The sequence below is a fragment of the Stegastes partitus genome, unplaced genomic scaffold (genome assembly GCF_000690725.1).
Source record: "Stegastes partitus isolate 25-593 unplaced genomic scaffold, Stegastes_partitus-1.0.2 Scaffold945, whole genome shotgun sequence".
NCBI lineage: Eukaryota > Metazoa > Chordata > Actinopteri > Pomacentridae > Stegastes > Stegastes partitus.
In genome coordinates this window covers 17,242-42,980 of record NW_007578676.1, presented here as the reverse complement: position 1 = coordinate 42,980, position 25,739 = coordinate 17,242, and the positions used below count along the sequence as shown (strand labels likewise).

The 25,739-nt window shown below is 45.2% G+C and overlaps 1 protein-coding gene across 1 annotated transcript; it reads right to left on the bottom strand.

The window, feature by feature from the left end:
* Positions 1–16: 16 nt before the first annotated feature.
* jak2b (Janus kinase 2b) lies at positions 17–25,301 on the bottom strand. Its single transcript, XM_008294145.1, has 24 exons — positions 24,794–25,301; positions 21,861–22,097; positions 21,210–21,333; positions 21,012–21,129; positions 17,889–18,034; positions 17,054–17,345; positions 16,163–16,282; positions 15,823–15,980; positions 14,102–14,213; positions 13,438–13,624; positions 12,284–12,408; positions 11,931–12,065; positions 11,016–11,103; positions 10,137–10,264; positions 9,837–9,975; positions 9,392–9,543; positions 8,843–8,993; positions 7,472–7,608; positions 6,957–7,146; positions 6,726–6,850; positions 6,478–6,650; positions 5,445–5,562; positions 4,436–4,549; positions 17–1,892 (listed from the first exon to the last, which is right to left on the bottom strand). Exons 2-24 carry the CDS (start codon positions 22,081–22,083, stop codon positions 1,785–1,787), a joined length of 3,363 nt encoding a protein of 1,120 aa, XP_008292367.1. The 5' UTR covers positions 22,084–22,097; positions 24,794–25,301; the 3' UTR covers positions 17–1,784.
* Positions 25,302–25,739: the final 438 nt, after the last annotated feature.

Genomic DNA, 25,739 nt, shown 5'->3' with positions numbered 1-25,739 from the left:
GAGCTCAACAGAAGCACTGTTGAATTAAACTGCTGTTTAATTTTCACACCACCTCTGACACTGAAAACATAAAACGATGGATTTTAAATCACTTTGTATGCACTTCATTTACAAGGACATCCTGCTGGCAGTTCATATATAACATTTACTATATTTCCATTTTATAAAATTATAAAATTTTTCTGAACATATGTACACAAATATACTGTCGGTATGTACACACACACACACACACGGATAGAAAACACTCTATTAGTCTGCTTCTCTTCAGGTGACGGGAACAGGGGATGGCAAGAGCTAGCCCTGCTAGCTGTCTGTGAGGACCACACACACTCTCTCTCACTCACACACACACACACACACACATTGAACTTGTTTGCCACGAGCATCTCTAGCTTCAGGCCTGGCGACACCGTGTCTGTTGGAAATGGCATCCTTCCTACTACTGGCATACTGGTTCTGACCCAAAGCAGCGAGTAGGACGTGACAGACTTGAACGTTTTCAGTATGCCAACGATGCACAGACGACATACCACACTGGCCAAATTTCCAAGTACGCCACCTGCCCGGTTCAAGACATTATTTGGCAAAAATGGCGAATACTTCAGAAGACTCCAGCTGTGCAGAGGAGACGAGGACCAGCAGCTTCTCATCGCTATGGTGTGATTTAAAGAATTAGTCGAGCCTCGCAGTTAGAGATGCTGAAATAAAGCTCGCTAGGTAGCAACCGGCAACAACTTCATCGGTACGTCATCAAAGGATCAAGCTTTTGGTTCAACTTCTGCTTGACTTTTTCTGATTTGCCTGAAAATTTCATGACATAAAATCTGGATATAAGATGTTTACGGGACGTTTTAGCTTTGAGCTATCAATTGCCTGATAACGTTTGAGTCTCTGAACATCATGTGAGAAACTCCAACTCCAACAACTTTTACTGTTTCGACTGCATGCGGTTCAGGAAATATCACGACTTCACGATCAATGTTTTTGTCTACGACGGCTTTGCTGGTTTTTATATTTCAACCCGCCCTTAACCAGAGACGGTTTGATCTACGTGTCTGATGTTGAAACGAAGGCATGAAGAGAAATAACAGTGAACATTTGGGATTTTTGAACTTTAACAGCTCCTATTTCAACATATGAAAACGTGCTGAAAATTAGCCGAGAGTTAATTAAAAAAATAAAAAAAATCCTGGAAAGTAATTCGTATGTGAATCTAGGTGGCATTTTTAAAACCCGTAGTTTCGTATGAATGCTCTGAGCCAATCAGGGGTGGTCGAGCAGAAGGCCCCTGATGATCTGAGATGTACAGATATAAAGTTTATGAACCTGCTGTCAGCTGCCAGGTGATCGTTTCCACGGTGATCTGATAAGCCTGTAGTGTGAACAGCGTGTAGCGTCCAGGTACGCGACTCCAAACAGTCTCTACGAGCTCCACAGCGCCTCCTTTAGAACTCTGACCAAAACACATTCTCAGTTTTTCAGCAACATCACCTTCAACAGTTCCACCATCCAGGACGCCACCTCCACGTCGCTGCCGGCCGCCGAGCCGCTCCGCTACAGGAAATGGGGGTTGAGTGCCTCGCTTGAAGGCACCTCGGCAGTAGTTTGTTACTTAAACAGATCCTCGCTCCGAACCAACACTCCTCCAGCCACCAGCTGCTTCCCGCATGCCGACACCCAGCAGGAGGACCTGGCTTTGGCCTTTGTCCCTTTGCCACAGACGGGGCAATAACATTAAGAGCATCTTGGTTGAAAAGGGGGGCGGGGCACTTTGGGTGATCCTAGAACTCCTTGCTGTCCCTGAACAGGTCGATGCGGAGGGCCAGCTCCTTAAAGGACGGACGCAGGCCGGGGTCTTTGTCCCAGCACTCCTCCATGATCTCATGTATCTGTGGGAGGTGAAGAACAGGGAGACGCACAGTTAGCTGAACGCTCATCACAGGTTACGGATGGACTTAGATTCATCTGAAGACGTTTACAATCACGTCTCTGATCATGAAGCGTGACGGAGAAACCATCCTCAGGATTAGCAGTAGCAGGGACTATCTGTAGATGAATTCTGTGAGATGAGCCAGCAACAACATCCTTGTTCCTCATCAGTACAATCACCTGAAAGTTCACCTGAGGGTTCCTGGTGAGACACCACCACAGCTCAGTCTGCTCCAGAGAAAACATCAGCTGCTGGTTCTTTTCATCATCAATCTACTGGGGACAGGAACCGAGCCCCAGGGTGACGTTTTAAACACAGGGGTCAATAAGCTCCGCCGTTAACGGTTCTGCTGACGGTTCCTCGTGTTGGACGTTCTATCTCATCCCTGTAAGACGTGTCTACGATGCACTTTGCTGTCTAAACCCAACAGAACTCCTGCTGTGTGGCTCACCTGCAGCACAAACAGGTGACCGACGATCAAACTTCCCTACAGCCGATGCAGCAACACGTCAGAGCAAAAACACACCAGTCTGTGGAAACTTCCCGTCAAAGCAAATGAAGCTCGTCGTTCGTCCATCACTAAGCAGCTACGTTATGTTTGCTCGCAGCCTGAACACAGAGTTAACTAGACTATACAAACACGTGCTGATCAGTCGAAGGAACGCCGTCCAGCGGTATAAGGGTGGCCGAGTTCATACAGTCAGGCTGGAACTCAGAGCATCATCAGAACATCATCAGAACATCATCAGAACATCATCAGAACATCATCAGAACATCATCAGAGCATCATCAGAGCACAGAGCAGCAGGATTTAGTGATTTTAGGGCTACAGACAAACTCTGACTGACTTTATTTTCTGCTTTTCTTTGACTGAATGCTGCTGCTGAAGATTTACTGACTGTTCACTTCACTAATAAAATCATCCAGTAAAAATACTGTCATGCATTAATTTAATATTCAAAAGTGAAACGGGTTTTATCAACAGTTTACTGATGTTTACCAGATATCTGTTCATGGTGAGCTTTGGACGGTTTACTGAAACATGCTGGATGATATTTTATTGTGAGTAAAACCTGTTGCCCCGCCCACAGCGCTCTGATCAGCTCATCAACACGTCTACAGACGTCTAAACCCTGATACCGTACATATAACATGAAGAAAGCCAATCTTCATTCTGTTCTTCAATTTGTTCATTTTTTTTATCTTTAATAAACAAATGAAACCATCAAACAGTGATTTACTGTCTGACAGTTATCTTCTAGCTTATTTATTGCTTTAAAAAATTCCCATTTTGTCTTTAAAAAGTCCTAAACTTGGAACCAGGAGTCCACTGCAGACAGAGGAGACATGACATGGATCGGCCTGTGGAGGACATCCACCTAAAGCTGCAGCTCCACGGGGCTGTCTGCTCTGTAAATGCACTCTTTGTGTCGCTCTCACTGCTCTCAGCGCTGCTTTCAGCATCAGCTGCTTTCAGTGATAAGACTCCAGAGCCGCTGCACACGACCTCCTCAACACCCGACCGCAGGCTGACGCAATCACAAAGCACTCAACGTACATAAAGAGCGGCTCAGGGCCACATGTTCTCCAGAGAGGACACCTAAATGCTGGACTTGTGTTTACCATGAGGCCAGAGACATGACTCTAAATGAATAACTGCAGTGTTCCTATAGAACCAGATGGTATCTGTGGTGGTGGCTGAAGGGGATAGACTCAGTGCTTTCTGACAGATACAGACAGAACATGTGCAGCTTCAAGGCTTCTCATGGCGTCAAATAAAGGAAAACATGCACATATGTGATGGCTCCTGTCCTCCTCCTCCTCCATGTCTCTCTTCAGCACCTTCTAACACTTCTTTGCTGCTTCAGCTGCAATGAAGCTTGGAACAAGTTAATTTGACAGCTGATCATACTGGTGGTGCTGGTTGGTTACCGCTGAGAGCTCAGTCCTGGAGCCACATGGGAGGGCGGCTAGAGAACTGTACATGTTTGCTAACAAGCTATTTGAAGAGCTGGTACTGTAATATGTGAAAATGGGGATAAACTCCCTGTTAATAGCGAGCTGGCATGACTTTGGACAGATTAATGGAGAGGGGTTCACATCATGATTGATCCTACAGAGGACTTCAGCCGACTGTCTTCTCTGTGGGGGAAAGCCAACAACCATCCTTCCTCCTGCACGTTCTGATTCAGAGAAGAGTGGCTGCATACAAACTGGTCTGCTGTCGGTGGATTTTAGTGAGAGGAGACGAGAGAGGAGGAGCTCACTGAATGAATTTGATCTATTTTATATAATAAACAATCGGCCAGAAACAGATTCAGTGAAAGAGAAATGCAGATAAAAGGGCTTCATATGTGTAAATGAGCAGCTGTTTGCTAACGGGTTAGCCGTATCGGTTTTACAGTATGTCAATGCCAGCTCACATCTGTCAGAATATATATGTAGAAAAACCTGCCTCCGGTAGCTTTCAGAATAAAATCAAGCAGCAGTAGTGGTTCGTACCTCTGTGGGACAGGCCAGGGGTTGAGGCAGCCTGCTGCCTGACTTGAGGAGCTCGATGAGGTGATAGACAATCAGCTGTCCCTGCTTGTCGTTCCCCATCATGGACATGAAGACCTGAGCAGGACAAGGAACAGGAAGCAGGTGAAGTCAGTGAGCCAGAAGCTGATAGAGCAGTCGGGACAGATAAGAGAACAACGAAATGCTTTGACGTCATTAAAATGTACCCAAATTTAAGCAGGTGGTAACGCAGGAGCAGAAATGCACTGAAGCACAGGACAGAAGACGGCTGCTTGCTCATGAACATGGATGCAAAGATCACAAGTTTCAAGCTTTAGAGAGAACCTGACCTTGTAAATGTTTTATGAGACTGAATCCATCATATTTGTAAGATCTCAAAGATGCACACAGTTTATGTTGGTGACTGAACACAAGAGTTAGTCTGACATGTACAAAGGGACACATGCTGCAGTGTTTTTCCTTCCATCCATCCATCATCTCTACACCTTCATCTATGGTCATGGGGGGCGGAGTCTATCCCAGCTGACTCAGGGTGAAGGCAGGTTCACCTGGACAGGTAACCAGTCTATCACAGGGCTACACTTAGAGACAGACAACCAAGCACACTCACATTCACACCTACGGACAATTTACAATCACCAATTAACCTCAGCATGTTTGTGGACTGTGGGAGGAAGCCGGAGAACCCGGAGAGAACCCACGCTGCACGGGGAGAACATGGAGACTCCACGCAGGAAGATCCCGGGTGTCCTCACCGGGACGCCAACCGACGACCTTCTAGCTGCGAGGCCACGGTGCTAACCACTGAGCCACCTGCAGCCCTCTTGACCTTTTTATCACTCCAAAGCTTTTTGCTTCTACATATACATAGACCCCTTTTAACGTCCAGCTATTTTCTGGATTTTCTACACGTGGCTGAGAAAGCAGAGGCATGAAGTTGAGCAGACAGTGAAAAGTCAGTTCAAGCATGCGAGTGCATTTTTGTACTTACTGCAGGGGGGCTGCAGTTCTTGTCGCTGTGGGTGAAGAGCTCATAAAGCACCACTCCAAAGCTCCAGACATCCGACGCCACGGAGAACTTGCTCTCAGTCAGAGACTCGGGGGCATACCTACAAATCAGCACATCGCGTGACTGCCTGTCCAACGCCACCTCTGAAGCAGTGATAAATTTGAAAGACAACCTTGACCTGAGGACAGGTACCACAGTCTGGATTCCACGTCAGTGTCACGGCAAAAACAAACATTTTGTCAAACTGTGACTGAAGAATGTCTACGAGTAGTTACTGCAGCTGGAAGCTAATATGCGGTGTCAGACTTCTAAATTAGTCAAATGAAGTGGACGGCTTCTTCAGTTACGACCGTTTTAGTACTAAGCTCCTGCTTTGTGTTACTAGATAAAGTTATATCTAATCTAATCCAAGCCTCCACTGCAGCTCAACAGCGAGACAGAAGTTTAAAAACTTAAAGTGCATGCACCTGAGCTGACTGATGACCTGTTCCCACTGCATGTGCCACAAACAACAAGAGGAATAATGTTGTGGTTCTTGTTGTGACTCTAGTGTTTCTGGATGTGCTTGGATTACGTTAACAGAACAAACGGTGGAGTTTAGTTGTAAACACACGCGGTACCAACTCCAGCTGAGATGTCTGCTCGTGTACTGGAGTACATAAAACATGACTCAGCAGCTGGTCCGGTCTATCGTGTGTCAGAGTCCCTGGCGTTGTGCCACATGTAATACTAGATACTTATTTCAACACTATTTTACTGCCCTGAGGGGATGTTGAAATTCAACGTTGCTTCCAAAGAGAACAAATCCTAGATGTTGATGTTCTGAGGTTACGAATGATTAGCATCCGATCAGAACGTCTCACTGGCTGCAGTAGTGAGCTTTGGCCAAAACGAGGACTGTCATTACAAATAAAACCATCATTACAGAAAGCAAAACCACCGCAGACTTCTGTTTTAGGGTGGAAAAGCTGTGAATGCATTCTTAAATCACACTTGAGCAGCAATGGGGTCTGACCAGAATATGGGGCTCTCTCCCGGCTCCTTGACCATGTAGTACTCTTTGTCCTGAGGTAGAACTTTGGTGAGGCCGAAATCCCCGATCTTCACTCTCAGCTCGCTCTCCACCAGGATGTTTCGTGTTGCCAGGTCTCTGTGGATGTACCGTTTACTTGACAGGTACTCCATACCCTGCACAAACGACATGTCTAATTAGTCCTGAGCGGCGCCACACAGCATGTCACAGAACAGGTCAGGCAGCAGCACCTTGCAGATCTGAGAAGTGTAATGCACGAGCTTCTTGTGGTCGATCCTCTCCTTGTTTTTCATGAGGTAATCTCGCAGGCTTCCAAAGGGAAGATATTCCATGATGAGACGGAGATTTCGCCGACCTGAGGGGAGCCAAAACAACACGGGAAGAAAAAGAAAAGCATAGATGAGCAGATGCTTCTGGACCAGTTGGTAAATCTGTAGGTACGAGCTCTTAGCCAGCAGTACCTGCGCTGTAGCACACGCCCTTGTACTTGACTATGTTCTCATGCTGGAGAGACTTCAGGATCTCGATCTCCCGCTCAAAGTCCCGTATGTGCTCCGCCGTGCTGTGCTGGAGTTTCTTCACAGCCACGACCTCCCCGGTGTTGTCCTGAAGTGGGTCGTAACGGCACATCTCCACGCTGCCAAAATTTCCCTGAAACAGAAGATCGACTTCACTGAGTCTCCGTTTTAATCATAATGTGATCTTACATTTTACTCTGTCTCCGTCCTACATTCAGAAGACACACACATGATGAGATATAAACTAACGTGAGCTTCAATGAGATACAGATAATGTTAGCATTTAGCTAACTGCTCCACTTGTAAATTCTTGATAAACCCACAACATGACTCATATGAACCCAGACCGTGCTTTGGGTTCAACTACCTCACACAAAACACACTGAAAGCAGTCACTCTTAGCATCTAAGTTAGCATCTAGCATTAAAGGCACCATCATTCCACACACTTCCTCACACCTTGCCCAGTTGTTGTAAGAATATGAGGTGTCTCTCCTCAAACTGGGCCGGCTCCTGGTTTTCAAACCCCCCGGTTGTCCAGCCAGAGCCCGCTGTCCTGTTTGGCAGGATGTCACTGTCCACGATCAGCTCGTAATCTGGGAGGAGACAAACGGACATTTCAGAAATCAGCTGAAGCTGCATTCGCGTCTTCTGAAAGAATTAAAGCCACCTGCGACTTTGCTTCAACATTTTGAGACAAGAAAAACTTGATCCTAGTGTTTGCAGCACTGGGTCCTCTGCTCCCTAAGCTAAGCTAAGCTAAGCTAAGCTAGGCTAACCAACTCATGTCTTGTAACAAACTGCTAATCCCAACGTATCCTGCTCTGCTTGACTCCTCCTTCAGGCTGCATGCGTTTTTATGCCACTATGGCACCTTACTGACGTTGTTTCCTCTCTCTCCCTGGATCTTCTCTGCTCATGTTTCTGTCTGTGGTTAAAGACTTCACTAACTTCACCAGTGCTTGCTGTTTGTTATTTTTCTGCGCTCATCCCTTCCCTCCCCGTTGATCCCAACCGGTTGAGGCAGACGGCTGCCCATCCCGAGTCCAGTTCTGTCCAAAATTTCTTTCTTGTTGTCGCCAAGTGCTTCTCCAGGGGGCTTTGTTGGGTTTCTGTTTTATAGTATTGGTGTCTTCACTTAATTCTTAACTGCACATTATTTTTTGCTTCTGCTTTGCACTACTACTACACACATATATATATTAGCTATTTTTATATTTTTATCCTGTACATTGTACCTCACTGTATATTTATTGTTGCACCCCCCACCAGAACAAATTCCTTGTATTGTGAAAACTATACCTGACAATAAATCTGTTTCTGATTTCTAAGTGACTTGGGATGACTTGTGTTATCATTTGGTGCAGGGCTGTCAAGACAAAAAAATCCACTAGTATCTACTGATAATGTGAAAAAAAATGCTATCAGTCAAATTCATCTTTAACTCTTTCGTAGGACAACACAATCCCATAACTGTGCTGTAGGTTCGTGTCAACCAGAGCGACTGGTGCTGAACTCCATAGAATTTCATCACATGCATAAGATTTCAACGCTTTGTTTTTTTTATAATTTATACCACGATTACCATCTTCACCGTGACATTTATGATGACATCCCAAGTTCAGCGACAGACTTAGACGGACTTAGATGACTTTGAACAGAAACAGGAACCGAGACTCTGTGTTCCCTGACCTGTTTCTGGAAACACTGTGATCAGTCACACCGGGCGTGTCGGACGACATTTACCATTCCGCCCTGGTGTGACCCAGATTCCTGGTCCTGTTGTGACACCATCAGAGCCCTACTGGCTGGTGAGAAATGAACACCAACCTGGTGTGAAGAGGCTGTGGAGGTCACGGATAACGGCGCGAAATGTGGGCCTGAATGTGGGCTCGTAGTCCATGCAGCTGGTAATCAGATTAGCCAGTTCGGTCCACTTTGGTGCAGAAAGCTGGTGGTGATCCTGGTAGAACAGGGTTTTCTGTGACACAAGATTTAGGGTCAGTGTAGGTGTGTGTTTGCATGATCATGCTGCATCAACAACAACGTCTGCTGCTGAAGCCAAAAAAAGAGGCCTCGAGCAAGTTTCCTAACCTGAATACAGTTTGTTCTTCAGGACTGGATACGCTGCATGCTCATGCACGTAATCCTAATTTGGTCACCGTACAAGTCAACACACCTCACAGGAAATGCAATATTATACAATGAGGAGCATCAACAATAATCTGTAACTGATGAGAATCGTAAGACACCAACTGACTCCATCCCTAATGCAGCATTGCTACCGTTCATACTCACAGTAGCCTGAACTGATCCCCTCTGATATTAAACATTGATCTTGATGCATCGTCTATTTTCTGCCATACCGTGCTGCCCTACCTTAGAGCTGTCCAGCGCTGCTAAAGGTTTCTCTCCACCGCTGCAGATTTCCCATAGTGTCGTGCCAAAGCTCCACTTGTCTGCAGCCAGGCTCAGTTTGGCAGGGTCCTCAATACATTCAGGGGGCACCCAAGGGATCCTCTCATTCAGGACTGATCACACAAAAGCATCCCACATACCATTGTAAGCAAATGCCTGACTTTTGGTTAATTTATTGAAACTTGCAGGTGGCTGTGATGCGCTCATTAAATGCAGCATGTTAACCAATAAGCTTTATTCTTATGAAACAAAACAACTCACATCAGTTTCTTACCACTCACTCTGCTTCAGTGTTTGTAACCAAGCACAACACAAAAAGCAGAAACAATCCACCCCACTAGGTAGCCATCTATCGCCCCCTGCTGGCCACAGGGGGTTACTACTACTGAGCTGAGCGTGAACTCACTTTCTTTGGGCAGGACAGTGATGCTGATACCAGGGTCGCTGAGTTTGATGAAAGGAGGGTTCCCAGTCCTCCGGTCCTCCTCTCTGATCAGGAGAACGTTTTTAGCACACACATTCCCGTGAACAAGATGCTTTTCTTCCTGTAGGTGCAGAAGAGAAGAAGCTGATCGGTCTCGTACCACCACTAAATAACACTCTTCTAACAGTTTACATCAACTGTCCATCAAATCTGTTCACGATGCTGTCAGCAACAGATACGTGGACATTTGGGAAGGACTGATCACAGAACAGGGATCGGTACCAGGAAGTTCATGGCCCAGGCCAGCTGCTTCGCCACTTCAAGCTTCCACAGAATGTTTATTGAGTTCTTGTTCTTCTTCAAGTAGGTATCCAGTGAGCCGAACTTCACATACTCCTGCACCATGATGTCTGGAAAACACAGCGACAAACACAGTTAAAAGTCCAGCAGGGATTAAGGGTCTTCACGAATCTTAAGAAACTGTTGGATACAGTTTACTTTTAGATCGTCTTTACCTCATGTACGAATGTATTTGAGTAGCAGATTTAGTTTCAGTGAATTCAAGCAATTTATTTCTTATTTTTTTTAGTTGAGAAGAAAAGGGACACAAATGTTGTGGCACGCTCAATAGATTATATTTAAACTGCCTATTGTTGGCCAAGAGTGGCGCCTCTGACACCTCTGCAGTGGATTTCTGACAGGAACATGAACATGGGAGCGTTTACTCTGGAGGTTTCAGGCAGCTGCAAAAAAATGGGAAATATCACATAGCTGTGTTCCCCTCAGTACAGGTGGAGAACAGATAAGGGAAGGAATTTATTTTAAGAACATTTAAATTTCCAGCTGATCAGTCGTGTGGACAGAGGGCAGTGAAGACAGGACAGATGCCCACAGCACACTGAGCAGCAGAAGTCCTGTGAGGTAAAGACGGAGTTGTGCAGGTGAAGGAGTTTCTGGGGCAGGGTACTGTAATCCTCCTAAGAATAACGCAACGTGCTTATGGTTTGATCGCTGCTTTGAGGCCTGGATTAATAGCGGCTATAGCGGAGGATAGTAAACTGTGGACAGAATTAGACCGTAGTGGCCGTTAGGGCACACGAGGACACAGAGGAGGCCTGAGGCATGCCTGTGTGAGGGCGGATGGACCTGAAGCAGACTTACTCTCCTCCCCGCAGACACAGACGCCGTAGTTCAGGATCAGGTGCTTGTGGGACAACTGGCTCATCATGCTGGCAGCTTCAAAAAAAGACTGTCGGAGGAAAAAGAAAAACTAATCAACCATGTGCTCATGTCCAACAGAGACTGAATACCAACAAGTACCACCTCCAGACCAGCAGCCTGTTTCATCTGAGCTCAAGCATCACTTCTTCATTTAAATGCTATTTAAAACGATGACATACATAAAAAACTGGCCACTATTAGAAACAGCCACTTATGCAGCATGTATATTATCTCTCTGGCCGACATCTCAGCTGACTGGCTAATCCATCATTCACACACCCTCAACAGCAGTACACGATGTCCCAGCGTTACAAGTGATACGAGCTGGTCGGTATATGCTCTATGAACATGTATGTGGCTGTGTGCAAAGGTTTTAAAAAAGAAGTTAAACACAACTCCTTCAGCAAACAGACAAAAACAGTGAACTGTCAAAGCAGGGAAGCTTATTGAGTGTATGAAGTGACATAAATAAGACACGACAGGTCAGAGGCTTGAGTGGTGGTGCAGCGTCCAGAACAATGATCCAAAGTGGACCCCATGAACGACTAGCTGAAGCTTTCTGAACATCACTGAAAGTCATCTGCACATGCAAGACGGCCTGGATTCCTAAATAAAGAACAGAATGACATTTAAAAGCTGTGATTTTTGGCAGTAAGTAGTGACTGAGCGTAGGGTGCAGCCTCACTTATACGACTTATTCTTTTTTTGAACTCATGAAATAAAAGGTAGCAGTAAATGAACCTCTAAAGAACGGTCCTCTCTGAACACCTGCTCAACTTTAACCTCAACAGACGATATGCTTTGTGCAGAGCTCCACAAGCGATTGCATTCAAAAACAAGCCTTTCTGCACAGACCTCGGAGTAATTCCTGTGAGCCTGGTCCAGGACTTTCATGACGACTTCAGTTTGGTGCACAAGTCCGTAGTCTCCCAGCTCCTTTCGGACCCCTTTGAAGATCTTCGTGAATGTCCCTTGGCCGAGACTCTCCATCTGACAGGAAGATCATTATTGCATTAAATTCTGCCCTTTAACGAGTGATTAGCTTGATTATGTCACAGGCCTACTTGCTGGTGAAACACACAGTAATGGTAGTAATGTTGTACTGTAACACAACAATGCAGAACCTAATGAGTGTTCACGTACAGAAGGCTCGAACACATGAGGAACTTGGGACAAATCATAGCCCTGAAACTGCAGACTAAGCTTACAAATTCCAGATCTTCTTTCCTGATCTTGTGAAACACCATCTGACTGATGTTGTGTCGATGCAGCGACGGAGACAGGGGCACTTCTGAGCCTTTGTTGCTCCTGCACACGAGGAGGCAGGACTTTTCTGTCGGTGCAAAGAAAAAGAAAACACTTTTTAGAAACAGATTTTTTCGTTAAAACTAAAGAGTCCACCTGAGAGAGAAGCGTGAGAATTATTTATACGAGTCAGAGGTTACAGGGAAACGCTTTCCTAATCAGTTTCTGTAAAAGCTTGTTTTGGTACGATTGCAACAGCCGGGAACAACTGACACACCTTTGAGTCATCTCGGCTGCTGTTTGGATTCCATGCATTGTCTCGGCTCTTCCTTACTATTAGTGATTAGCCAACTGCTAACCTCTGTACCAACTGATGAAGACAATAACAACCCTTAAACTGGAGTGCAACAGCATTCACCTCTAAAGGGCAACGGGGGAAAGTTTCTTAGCCAGAATCTCAAATAGTGTATCTGTTTATGTCTGTTTGTTAATACTTAGCTATCAACATGCCTCAGCAGTTCAGAACAATTGCATTAAACCTAAACAAACGTGTTCAGTACAGGCACAACTACTCCTGCATTACGTTGTTGTTAGAAGAGACTCGACAAGACGGTGACAACTTCTGTGCTTCCATTTACAGGCATTCATACTAAACTGCACCTCAACATGACCTGATGTGACTTTCATCGGTACAAACTTGGAGTGAAGACCTCTGGAAGTAGTCTGTTTAAAAAGCCAGTTTATGCTTCTCCTCTGAGCCAGCATGTGTCACACTTGCGCCATAACGAGGCCCGTCTGATCATCCCAGCTCAGTTATCTTCTGATGGAACCAAATGCACACATCTGATAGGGAGGACCAGAGTGTGAACTAAAAACCTGCGTGCTTAAAAATACCGAACGAGATGAAACGTGATGTGTCCCTGTTTGGATGCTGAACATTTTTCATTCATGCAGTTTGCTGACTGGACACCACAAACCCTCGTCGTCAGGTTCTCCTTTTATATACTTCCTACGACCTGTCTGTGCTTCCGTCTGCTAGCAGCAGCACACACATGGACCACGCTATTGTCTACGAAGCTTGCACAACAGAACCCAATCCAGATTCTCTCAGGCTTACCTTTAGATTTCGGAGGACAGCACTTGCTGAACTGGAAAACGATGCTGTCCGAGCGCACGGTTTCCTTTTGGTAGCAGCTGAGCAGTTCCTGCAGGCTGCTGAAGTTTCTTTTGGTTCCAGTGAGGTTAAACTCTCCGCTGGCAGACCTGGTTATCTGGCAATGCTTGTACTCTACAGTATCATACACCTGGCCAAAAGACAAAGAAAAGGAGCTTAGAAAGTCAAAATGCATGTAGTTTGGGTTTCAGAGATGGACTCGACATTAAGACAACAGATTAAGTGTCTGCTGTTTGTTTTTAAAATTGACAATTGAACAGGAATCTCTTAAAAATGATTAGAATGCAATCAGCCATCAAACCTTCTATGACTGAACTGAGCAGCAAAGAATTGAAAGCTGGCACAAAATGTTTGGCCAGATCGCTTTGTCATGTTCACAGTGACAGAGCGGCGCACTAAAATGGACCCCAAACCCAGGACTCCAAGACTTATCAGACACAAAGACAAGACAATACTGGCACCAGTATACCCAGTACCATGAGCAAATAAACACACAGGGGTGCAAACGCAGCAGAGGACAACCGACCCAACATCGTTGGTTGCAGACCTTTGAGAGTTTTGGTCAACATACAGCAGGAGAAACTTCACATTTTCACATAATGCCTACCTCAACAGGGAAAGTCAGGAAATATTTGTTGAAGTCTTTGGGACTACATCTTAAAATATACAGCCCCCGCTTGTTTCCACACTTCTGAAGTCGGGTGATGGCGAACTCCATCCTGCAACAACAAACACAACAGTCAGAAAAACGACGCAGGACGACCTGCTAGGAAAGGAAACGCACACCAACCATCCAAGGAGTGTTTCTACATTCATAAATGACATAAATGACATAAATGAAGGTGGCTGGTTGAGTTCAGGAACTAAACATCCCAAGTGGCAGAAATGAAAGAACTGCAGGGATCGATGTTTGTGTCTACACTCCTGTTTCATCAATGTGGAAAGGGTTTACGGTTGTTGAGCTGTCAGCACAAGTCCAAGGAGATCCACCGGCTTATCGCTCACAGGATGCAGCACAAACTAAATGACGTGTCATTACAATCAGGGTATTCAGGGCTTTCTAAAATCAAATAAAAGGCTTTTAAAAGACCTCAACAAATAAAATGCAACACCCTTTCCGCAAGAGAACTTTCTTTGAACTTGAAAGTTCTTGAGAACTTTGGCTGCTGATGCTAGCTTAGTTAGCGCTCACACTTCTGTTTCCTCCATCGGTGGCGGCGGGGGAGTGGCAGATACGCTCCACCGTTACCATCCATGTTTACTTCCATAAACACTGAGCACGCTCGCTGCGTGTGACGTCGTCGTGTCCTCTTCTGCGCATGCGGGACACTTTTGGCTCGTATGAAGTTCACACAGCAGATCACATACAAGTCGCATTGAAGTGGAAACGTGAAGGAAGTCACAAAGAAATCCTCATTGAGCATCAAGTCCTGCAGTGTGAACGTAGCCAATCTGTGGGATTGTTCAGTCAGATAATACGCCGTCATCCTGATTGGTGACATTAAATGTCATGTCGGAGTCACAATCCAAGGCTGTCGCTTTGTTAAGGCTGTTTTTATGGGTTCTGTTGGTTTTTGCTACAAACCTGTCGGATAGCAGGTTTAGGATGTTAAGGGTCTATTATAGAGTCCTGACTGTACATCCAAACTCGTTTCTCATGTCTGCACACAGATAGAGAACTTCTACTACGTGCTCTTAAACTGCAGACATCATGTTAGTCAGAAAGTGAGAGAGAATGATGACAAAGCATAAAGCTGATAATCGTGAAAGCGATCTGCTAGCTTTGAGTCTGTAACACAGACACACACTCAGCTTCCCTTCTTTCCATACTGGTAACTACGTGGAAGCTTCCTCGTCTCTTTCTCTCTTCTGATCTATTGTCTGTTTGATTAAACTTCATGAGAACCGTAGGAAGCAGCTGCAGGGCATCTCGCTAGTTTCACACAATGGCACAATGACCACTGCGGCTCAGCGCTAACAAACTGTTACTGTTCAGATTATAGCGAGTTTCAAACACAGACACAAAGGCTCCGAGTCGGCCTTGAAGGCCCCTGCTTCCTACAGCGGTTACCACCAGAAATAAACTGAAAGTCTGCAGAGAGTCGAGCGAGATTTAAGGCCCTATAAAAACAATGCAAGAAGACAACCTCTGTTGTGCTCCTTCAGGAACAGGAAGCAACAAATTTTATTTTTAAATTAGTAATAATGCTGCATGTTCATAAGCTAGGAGGGATTTCAACATTTAATAATCAAAAACTGAACTTTTTATGGCGGTTTGTGGCCCAGCATGATTTTTTTTAATGGAAAATAAAGTTGTCCTTTACTTACGAAATCGGGCCATGGCAGTGAGAAGATATGGTCTCAACGAGTCGAGGAGGCGCCACTTCTTTACAAAGGTAGTGATGTGCGTCTGTCGTTAGCCGGTAGTAGCCGTCGATGAGGGACACAAAGGAGAGGGCTTCAGACAGGCTGGGGAACTCCAGCTCCTGAAACGGTGTAAGAACCACAACAGAAGCACAGCTTCCTGTCAGACTGAACAAAGCAAACCAGCTTCTCTGTGACACAAGATATTTCTGCGTTTAAAAGAAAGCACGTTATAAAGAATGCTTTAGTGTTTACTCTGATGACCAACGAGGACAGATGGAGGTTTGTAAAGAGGTGAGCATACCAGATTCTTGCCGTCCTGCTTGTTGATGGTGACCACCCGGCTCTCGGCGGCGCCCTCCTTGCTGGCCTGTTTGATGCCGATGTCGGTGACGTCGGGGAAGTCGCACACGGTCTTCAGCTCCTGGCCAAAGGGCAAAACGAACACAGGACGGTTGGTGTTTCTATTCCAACGAGCAACAGTTTTACTTAAAATCAAGCATTTTCTGTGTAACTACAAATATAGGCTGATATAGGTTCTGCCTCTAACGCAGCGGTCCCCAACCACCGGGCCGTGGACCGGTACCGGGCCGTGGACCGGGACCTGGCTGCACAGGAGGAATAAAAATGCTTTATTTTATTTCCGACGGAGTCTGCAGGTTGTTTTATTTTGAAAAATGTCTCGATCGTCTGCAGTCACTTCCGCCTGTGCTCGTTTTGCGCCCTTGACTTCGTCGGTTTTCACGGCCGGCCGCTAATTGGAGCCGTCAGTCCAACTGCTGCCCAAACCAATAAAAAGCAAACGTCTCTGGAGAGCTTTTGTGAAAAGAGGGAGAGACTCGATGCTGAGACAGAAGAAAAAGTAAATACATAATTCTTTTACGACACTTTTTAATTAGAAAAAACGGTTCGTGTTTGTTATATGCGGTCCATAGAAAGCTGTCTTGCTTGAAACCGGTCCATGATGCAAAAACAGGATGCAGATCGCTGCTCTGAGGAACAAACCGCTGCTCTGAGGAACATTTTGCACTGGCTGATGACTCCTATGTTGCCCGTGTCGTGTATTCTAAAATACTGCTTGCATAATTGACTTTCTTTTATGATGATTTCAGCTGTTCTGATGAAAAGTCAGTCAAAAGTAGAATATATATATTTCATGTCATAGAAACTCGATGACAGCACTCACGGTACCAACCTGTTCAGAATCTTTCAGCTTCTCTTGACACCACTGTATGCCGGTGTCTGCCGCCACCAGGATGATGACCTGCCCGTTGGACGGCTCTCTGACCTGGAAGGTCTCCGTGTAGAAGGCCTTCTCCAGTGACTCCATGCTGATGAGGTACTTGAGCTTAAGATCGCGCGCCGTGGTCCGGCACTGGCTGAACTGCTGGATGAAGCGCTTGAAGCGGAAGCGGATTCGCTTGCGTGTCAAGAAATTGCAGTCCTGGATCTGAGCTCTCATATCCTTTGGCAAGAAGGACTTGTAGCTGGAAGAGAACCAGTTGATTTGTGTCTTAAATCCACTAAAAGTCTCACATTGTGTTTGCAAGTACAGCAGGTCAGTTACACAACGAGAAGCCATGACTAGATTATGACACTGAACATGACAGTCGCTGACTTGCACAAAATTTTACAAGAATCAGAGATAAAGTACAACACAAGTAAGGCTCACTGTAGATTCTTAGTATTCTGAATTAAAAACAACAGAGACTGAAAACGGTCCCTTTCTGGAAGTTATTCATAAATGCTTTGTGATCAAATATCTCTTGATTTGAAGCTGAACCTTTAACTTCAGACTATTATATTTGGGAAAAGTTCTGTTTCCTTTTAATGACAAAATTGCTCAACGATGTGATTAAGAAATGAAGTCAGGACATGAGTGAGCAGCCGGTGCAGCATTACTACCAGACAACACTGGTGCAACCATCCCATAACAACACTCACTACTAACTACATCAGTACAGCTGGCTGTCACCTCAGATCATCTTCAGATAATCAGATCAGAAGCAGCTTCTGTCCTGCACATGTACCTTATCGTGTGGTAGATGTCCAGAGGCGACATCTGTCTCTCCTTGGCTGTTCTTGTCATGTCCAGAACAGCCATACCAAGGCACTCCTCCTGGGTCTCGTGGGAGTTGGGGATTTTCACCAAACCATTCACAAAGTCGTTCCTCCACTGCAGACAGAGATGAGAGTAGCCACAGGTGAGCACTTCTGATCACGTACAGGTGTGAACAGATCTATGTTTAAATGGACTGAGGCTGAATTTCTACACAGCATCACGCTCAAGTCTGTATACTGTGAGCAGTAATAAACCAACAGGCTAGATTCATATCTAAGCTGGTTCATGATGATTGTGAAGCATGACTGTGCAAAAACCGTGTTTGAACCGAGCATGTACCAAACAACCACAACCAAGGGCTGCACGGAAAGGCGTCTCCCATGTAACGCTCAACTGAACTGGAGCTTCAACTGTCCAATAGAGACCTTTGGTGACTGGTCTGCACTTATACAGAGCTTTTACTCAAAGCGCTTTACAGTGTGTTCTCCATTCACCCATTCACACACATTCATACACCAATGGAGACAGAGCTGCCATGCAAGGTGCTGCCTGCCATTGGAGCAGCTTCAGGTTCAGTGTGTTGCCCAAGGACCCTCAGACTGTGGAGGAGATCGAACCGCCAACCTTGGAGGACAACCCGCTCTACCACCTGAACCACAACCGCCCCCATTTATGCCAGTGGCTCAGGTGGTAGAGCGGGTTGTCCTCTGATCGTAAGGTTGGCGGTTCGATCCCCTGCCCTGCCACAGTGGAAGTGTCCTTGGGCAAGAAGTGGCTCCCAGTGGCAGGCAGCACCTTGCATGGCAGCTCTGTCTCCACTGGTGGTAACCTTAAGTACTTCCTCATTTACTACAATTTGATAAAATAAAGGCTTTTAATTTGTTTTTGCAGCAAATGCAGAGACACACCGCCCCTTATAAGCTACGACAGCCTTTCTTTAACAACAACACAGAAGCTCAGCTCCTGATTAGACCACAAGGAATTCAACACATCCTTCACAAAAAGCAGCATCTGCCCAGAGTGAATGCGAGCATGTGTGACGGTTTAATAGCTGCTAACACACAATGTGCTCAAATGACCCCCGCAGCGGTGCTTCCCTTCTCCCTTTTAAGCTTTTCCCAAGCCACCGGGGCAGATTTCCACAGGCATAATTCCCACATAATCCTTCAGTTCACGACGAGTTCAGCTCCAGTCATATTACTGGCTCGAGTTACCTGGATTCACCTGCACGCAGCACATTTACATGGCAGCCTGCGTATAACTGTTGACACGCAGCGCTCAAATCATCCATGAAGTCTCTGTTTTACTTCTCATTTGCCGTCCTACGTAGATATTTGAGTGTTGTGTGGAAATAAAGAGCAGAGTGGTACACAATGCTGCTTTGTTTTGATCACAAACACCTGAGCAGCCAACAACAAAGGAGCAACCAGGGCTGGACAATTAATTGAATTTTGATTACAATTTTGGCTTCTATTGATCACAAAAACATTATAATAAACGATTATTGTGCTGCGGCGTGCACGCATATTCCTGAGCACCTTGAACGCACCTGTCCTGTAAGAAAGGCAGCCTTCAGTTGACAAGAAAGGAGAACATCATCACGGATATGGAAACGTTCTGGTTTCAAGTTCTCGGACGTGGAGCAGAAGGAAATGTTTGCAAAGCCTGTCGCGCTGTCGTGTCCACACCCCACGGCCACACAGTTTATAGTAACGTTTCATCACAAACTGGTCGATGGAACAAAAAAGTGCAAGCTGTCGCCGATATATGGTGCATCCCTAATTATTATTATTATTATTACTATTTGTCTTGGTGTTACTAATTTATTTCCGTTTCTTTGAAGTTATATTTAAAGCTGAGTTCTGGTGGTTGAGTTAATGCTAAAATAGTCGTGATGATTATTATTATTTCTGCCATAATCGTCCAGCCCTAGGACCAACTACTCCATTAAAAACCAGAGCACCGGAGGGGACTTCCTGCTGCTTAAATCTTGAGCTTTATTTTCAAACTACAAGCCCCTCTGAGGCATTCATAAAGTTTCACTGCTGAGTCAGTGTGGCTTCCATGTGCCCGTTTAACCGTTTCACTGCTGGTGCACACTTTCCTTGAAACCATGATTGTGGGCATTGTAGTTTATCATTAGTAGACGTTCACCTAATTGGTAGCGGTGTCGTTAATATTCACCGACCACTCCAATGACTCGTAACACCAAACACATCCCAGGAGCACACACGTATAAAATTCTGATTGCTTGAGTAATGTTTGCTAAAAACCGCAATTCCCAGCGAAAAATTACAAAAATAATTTTTATTCTCTTGTGGCTCGTTTTTACAGATTCGTGTCTTCGGTAGGAGTCGATGGCCGTGGGGCTAGGAGCCACAGACGGGTGGGAAAAGCAAAGAGCCGAGGTCTTTGCTTTTATTGACAGTATATAGATTATTACCAGCCGCATCCTTTCGAGCTACTTTTTGTCAAAGGGTCGCCTCTAGATAACAAAGCCTCCGCTGAGCAAATTCCACGAACGAGTTCGCACAAAAAAAATCCACACTTCCAAAAGTCTTGAGGGTCTGGAGAAGCCTTTTGCTTCGTCATGTCAGCGGAGCTTCACTCCTGGTGGCACCGTTTCAACAGAAAGAACATTTTCTTACATGTTTGAACGATGGTAGCACACAGGACGTCTTTGTGAGCACTAAAGTGGGGGTTTGATTTTGCCTCTGCATTCGGGCATCGTGCACGCTGCGATGCATGTTTCTGTACGTAAGCAGCAACACTGCCACCCGACTGAATTCTCTCACGCTAGTGTTGCGACTGCACTCCCTGAACGTGACAGCTGCCGTCACTTGCTTGCAGAATAAAATGTTCCAGCGCTACAGTTTGTTACTGAACCAGCTTCACCAGTGCCTCTGATGCCATTTAAAACTGTGTCCCAACTCATAATCTATCAAACTATCTATCAAACGCATTTTTCAAGGATATGAACGGCTTGTTTTTGGATGCTGCGTCTACGACACTGGAATGCACGCCGACAAGCCGACCCACACAGAAAGCACCAGTTTCTGGAACATAGAAGATGCCATGTGGCCGTGCTTACCTGACAGAAGAGGTACGACATTACAAAGTCATCAAGCACAGGGCTTTCTGCCCCCTTGGCGACCCCGTATCGATAAGCCCGGGATGCTCCACCGCTGTACCAGCCAGGGAAGTAGTACCTAAAGAAAACGCAGACAGTTATGAGGACATGCTGTGTATAAAGAGATATTTCTGATAAAGAAATGCATGCGAACGCTACCGTATTCTGAAGAACACATCTTCAGAGGCTGAATCGTCAAGCTGGAAGATGTGGTTGGGTGAAAACCACAAGTGGTCTCGCTCTCGGAAGAGACCAAAAAGGCAGCAGTACAGAGGTGAGATACCTGCAGAGATCACAGAAACCACAACATGTCCTGTGAGCTTGTGCTTCATTTGATCTCACAACAAACTAACTGAACAGACAGCAGACTTGTAGGATGTGTGGTATGTGGGGGAGCTCTGACATGCAGACACTGTCATGAATTAGAAAACTATCTGTCTCGAGCACCAACGCAGGTGAACAAGAGGTCAAAAAAGACTGTCTAAAATGTCAGCTGTGTTTGGTTTATCATCAAACACACACCATGCAGGTGAGTCTCCTTCCTCCTGCATGCTCTTGCTGTGTTTAGGTGGAGTCACACTTTGACTGACTCGGAAACTTTACCCCAAAAAACAAGCAGAGCAACTATACTGTTCTCCCTATAAAGAGTTAAGAGAGTTGGAGATACTGCAAGCAAAACAGAGATGGAGATGACTGAAAAGTATTTTTCTACTGATAGTTTTCTGCTTGATAACCTTATCTCAGGACCTATGCTCTACAGCAGAACACATGAATGAGGGGATTTGGCTTCACGCAGGCTTGAATACTCACTGCACGCCTTGGCTGCATCTATGCACAGCTCCTCAGCCACATAGTCTCCAGGTGGGTAGCTGAGAGAGCCGCGATCAGCCGCTCCCTGGCTGCTGTGGTAGAAGTGAAGCCTCAGAACAGCAGCGGCCGGTCTTGTGTCTGGAGATTCCCGGTGGGCGGTCCCGTTCTGGTGCACCGCGGGGCATGTGTCAGTCACAGTGTCCATGGCTGGCAGGCAGGCCATCGACTACAGGCACCCTTCAATCAGACGGAGGCCAAGTGTCAGCAGGAGGAGTCATGGCTCCTAGGTTTTGTTGTTATAGCAAAGTGTGATAAATGCAATATTGTGATCTGCGTACGTGGTATGAACAGTTGCATAAACTGTTATCAAAAGTATTGCATAAAGCTGCAGCACAGAGGAACTATTGTCTGGAAAAAGGTTATAAAATCTGTAAATCGAATTCAAAAATAGGTTACTCTCAGCCAGTTATCAAACAGAGTCAAAAGTTTAATTGTACATGCAGTGTTGGTTGAATCTTTCTCGTTTTAGATTCGTCAGCGTCTCATAATTACTTCAGTTTAAGCAGACGTGGCTGTCCATCACTGCTAAGGGATATATTACATATACACACACACATATATATATATGTATGTATATGTGAGAGATACATTCTGTACTGAGCAGAGGCAAAGCAGAATAATTAAATCCTCTCTGCTATTCAGCCCACCAGCACTCCCCTTTCCTCAATGCCAGTATTATGTCAAACCCAGAGCTGAATTATGGCTGCATGTCCTCCACATTTCTAACCTACCACCAGAGCCCAACCACGATACTATCTGGCTAACATTAGCTATATCGCTGTCATCTTTTTGTTGTGAATATTTATATTTTTGTTTGCTACCAACAGCAGCAGAGCAGCTCCGACCCCCACAAATGACTAAAACTCATTCTGTCTGGGTGACGAGGGATGTAATTAACACAACACTGTGTTGATATGTGCAAACGATTCGCTCTCCTTTTCCAGCTTTACAGATGCACACGGTGGATGCAGCTGCACTTTTTCAGACTGATCAATAGAAGAGAATAGATTTGCATGTCAAAGTACAAATTGCAAAATTTGGCAAAAGTTACCAAAACCTACAAACCAGGAGAGGAGCAGGACAAAAGCTCAGCACGAAGCAGACACTACGGCCAGTCATACGGAGAGACAAACAGAGCAGAAGACGGCTTGTGTTTGTGGTATAGAGCCATGACCAGTTCTAAAGCTGTAGGTTTATACGACTATACTGGGAGGCTCCACGTATTCAGACACATCCGTCCAGGTGCACGACTTGTTGACTTTTACGGCAGGATATCACAAAACAAATACAGGCTCAGGGGCTTGTGAATACTAATGCCGTCTGCTTTGTCGCATACATCAGTTTGTAGATTTCTTCCCAGTCTGACACTAATCAGTCGCTTCTCTAAATCACTGTTATTAGATAAATCCATTCATGGTGCAGTCTGGGGCTGAACGGTTCGGGGAAATTTCCAGTCGCACTTTTTTCAAGATACGCACTCTGTAGCATATCTAAAACATGTGATGGATCACTACCAAAGTGACACGAGGACACGCACAGGAGCGACAGCGTACGTGTGGAAAACCACTGACAGCATAATGTCGATCCTACATTGCAGCCTTTGTGATATCGTTTCAAATGGCGATATGAACCAGATTAACCATTCAGCCCATCGTGTAAGACAACAGTGACCAGTTCTCTGGGGTCCCTGCTCAGAATGGGCCTTCAGGTGAGTGACGACGCATGACTGGTCAGCCTGCGTTGACATATTTGGGAAAAATCGATGCATTTTCTTGTTATTTCAGATAATTTAATGACTGGTTATAATATACATATATATATACATATTTTCTCGTTGTTTTCATTCTGTTGCTGGTGTTTTTCTTCGGTGCTGCCTTAAATCTCTTTGGTTGGGAACATAAAACATCTCATCAAAAATCTCTCTATGCTGGGAAAAACTACATCCCAATTTCTCAGATCCCCGACGAGCCCGAGGAAACCGCCGCAGTCCAAAAGAGATTTTCACTTCACGAAAAAGTACAAGAAAAAACACACATAACTGAAGGCAAAATGAACAAGAAAGGGAGACGAAATGAGCAAAGGCTGATGTTTGAGGAAGTAAAAGTAGAGTAAGTTCCACATTTTTGCATAATAACAATTTCTTTAGTCAAAAAGGGTTATTGGTTGGGTTTCTGTCCATCGACTACGTGGATCAGTTTATTGGTTAATGAGCTGTGAAACACTACAGCTAATGCAGTGGGATGTAAGGACATTCCCCACAGAAGGATGGAAAATGGACATAACACATGTGACAACACTGAACTTATATATTCTGTTCTTCTAAACACTTTCTGGTGAAATGCTAAACAACAACTCAACAAGACTTTTCAGCACATGTTTCTCTTGAGGCTCTTAAATTGCAATATTTGGACTGTAAGGAGCATTAAACAGATGCACAACCGCACTTTAAATCATCCTGTGTTGTATATCTGGATACAGGGTAGTTTTAACTGTAAATAAGAAAGTCAAAACTAAGGGGAAAAGTAGTATTTTCTGTTTGCTGTTCAGTGCTTACCCAGTGGATTACTATGTCAAGCTGCAAACTCCAAAATCGATAGTCAGACAGGACGTATCTAGTCCAGTATCTATAACTTAGCTGCTGAACAAACTCATCAAGGCCGTGATCTTGTGTGCTACAGTTAGCTTCAGTAGATTAACTCCAGCAGCTAGCAGCCTCACACACCCACCAACATGAGTTACATGTCACTGGAGCGACGCAGGCAAACGCATTTCAGCAACTTAACCAGGTCACGTTAGAGGTTTTGTGTTGAACGCGTTCAAAGACCAGAGCGGCTAAAGCTGTCAGCGAGTCGTTAATGAGTGTAAATACTTACTTTGGTCGGTGAGCCAGACGGGCAGCTAGGTAGCCTGCTAGCTCCCTAGGCCAGCGCTGCAGCCGGGACGGGCGAGAGTTTGACAGCTTCGGCCGGACACCGCTGCCTCCCTTCTTTGAGATTAGTTCTCAAATAGCAGCCCGGATAAATAAGAAATTACTCACGGTCGAAATCCATCTGGAAATACTCATATTTCCGCGTCGCACTCAGCCGGCTAGCTGGCTAACTCGCTACATAAGCTACCCCTGGTCAGCCTAGCGTTGCCCATCTCACTCCGGAGGAACTTCAGCCGTTTATCTTGTCAATCTTGTAACTTAAGCTAACGCTAGCTTAAAAAACCGCGTCGTGCTCGGTCACACACTGGCCCCGAGACACGGCATTCATTTGCAGGCGGTCATCTTCTCGGACCAGAACATGTGGCTACGGCTCGGACGACAGCTACATTATTGACATATTGTCAACTCAACAGCTTTAACTCTGACAAGGTTGCTAGCTACTTGCTACAGCACAGCCGAAGCCCCGAGTGAGTCAACAAACCAGCCTCTCCCACCACACCGGCGCTGCGTTCACGACCGTCGGAAATGTCACGAATGTTCCACTTACGTACGTCCGAATATGTAAGACACTTAAAAACACTAAAATAACAACTGACTGCTATCAATGTCGGTTTTTAAAAAAAATGTTTGATGCTGTTGAAACTATTCATTAAATAATTTCCACATCAGAACAACCTCAAACGTACTTTGAACCATATTAACATAAACTAATTGTTTTTGTTGGAAAAGAAAATCGGTTAAGACAGAATAACGGGGTTGAAAATAAGCCTTTAAAAATATTTTATGAAATATACATCCCAAAATAGGCAGTTTTGCTAATTATTCTACGTTGCACAACAGTATGAGCGGAAATCCAAGTAAAGTTTGTCACTTATTTTTATATAAGCTAC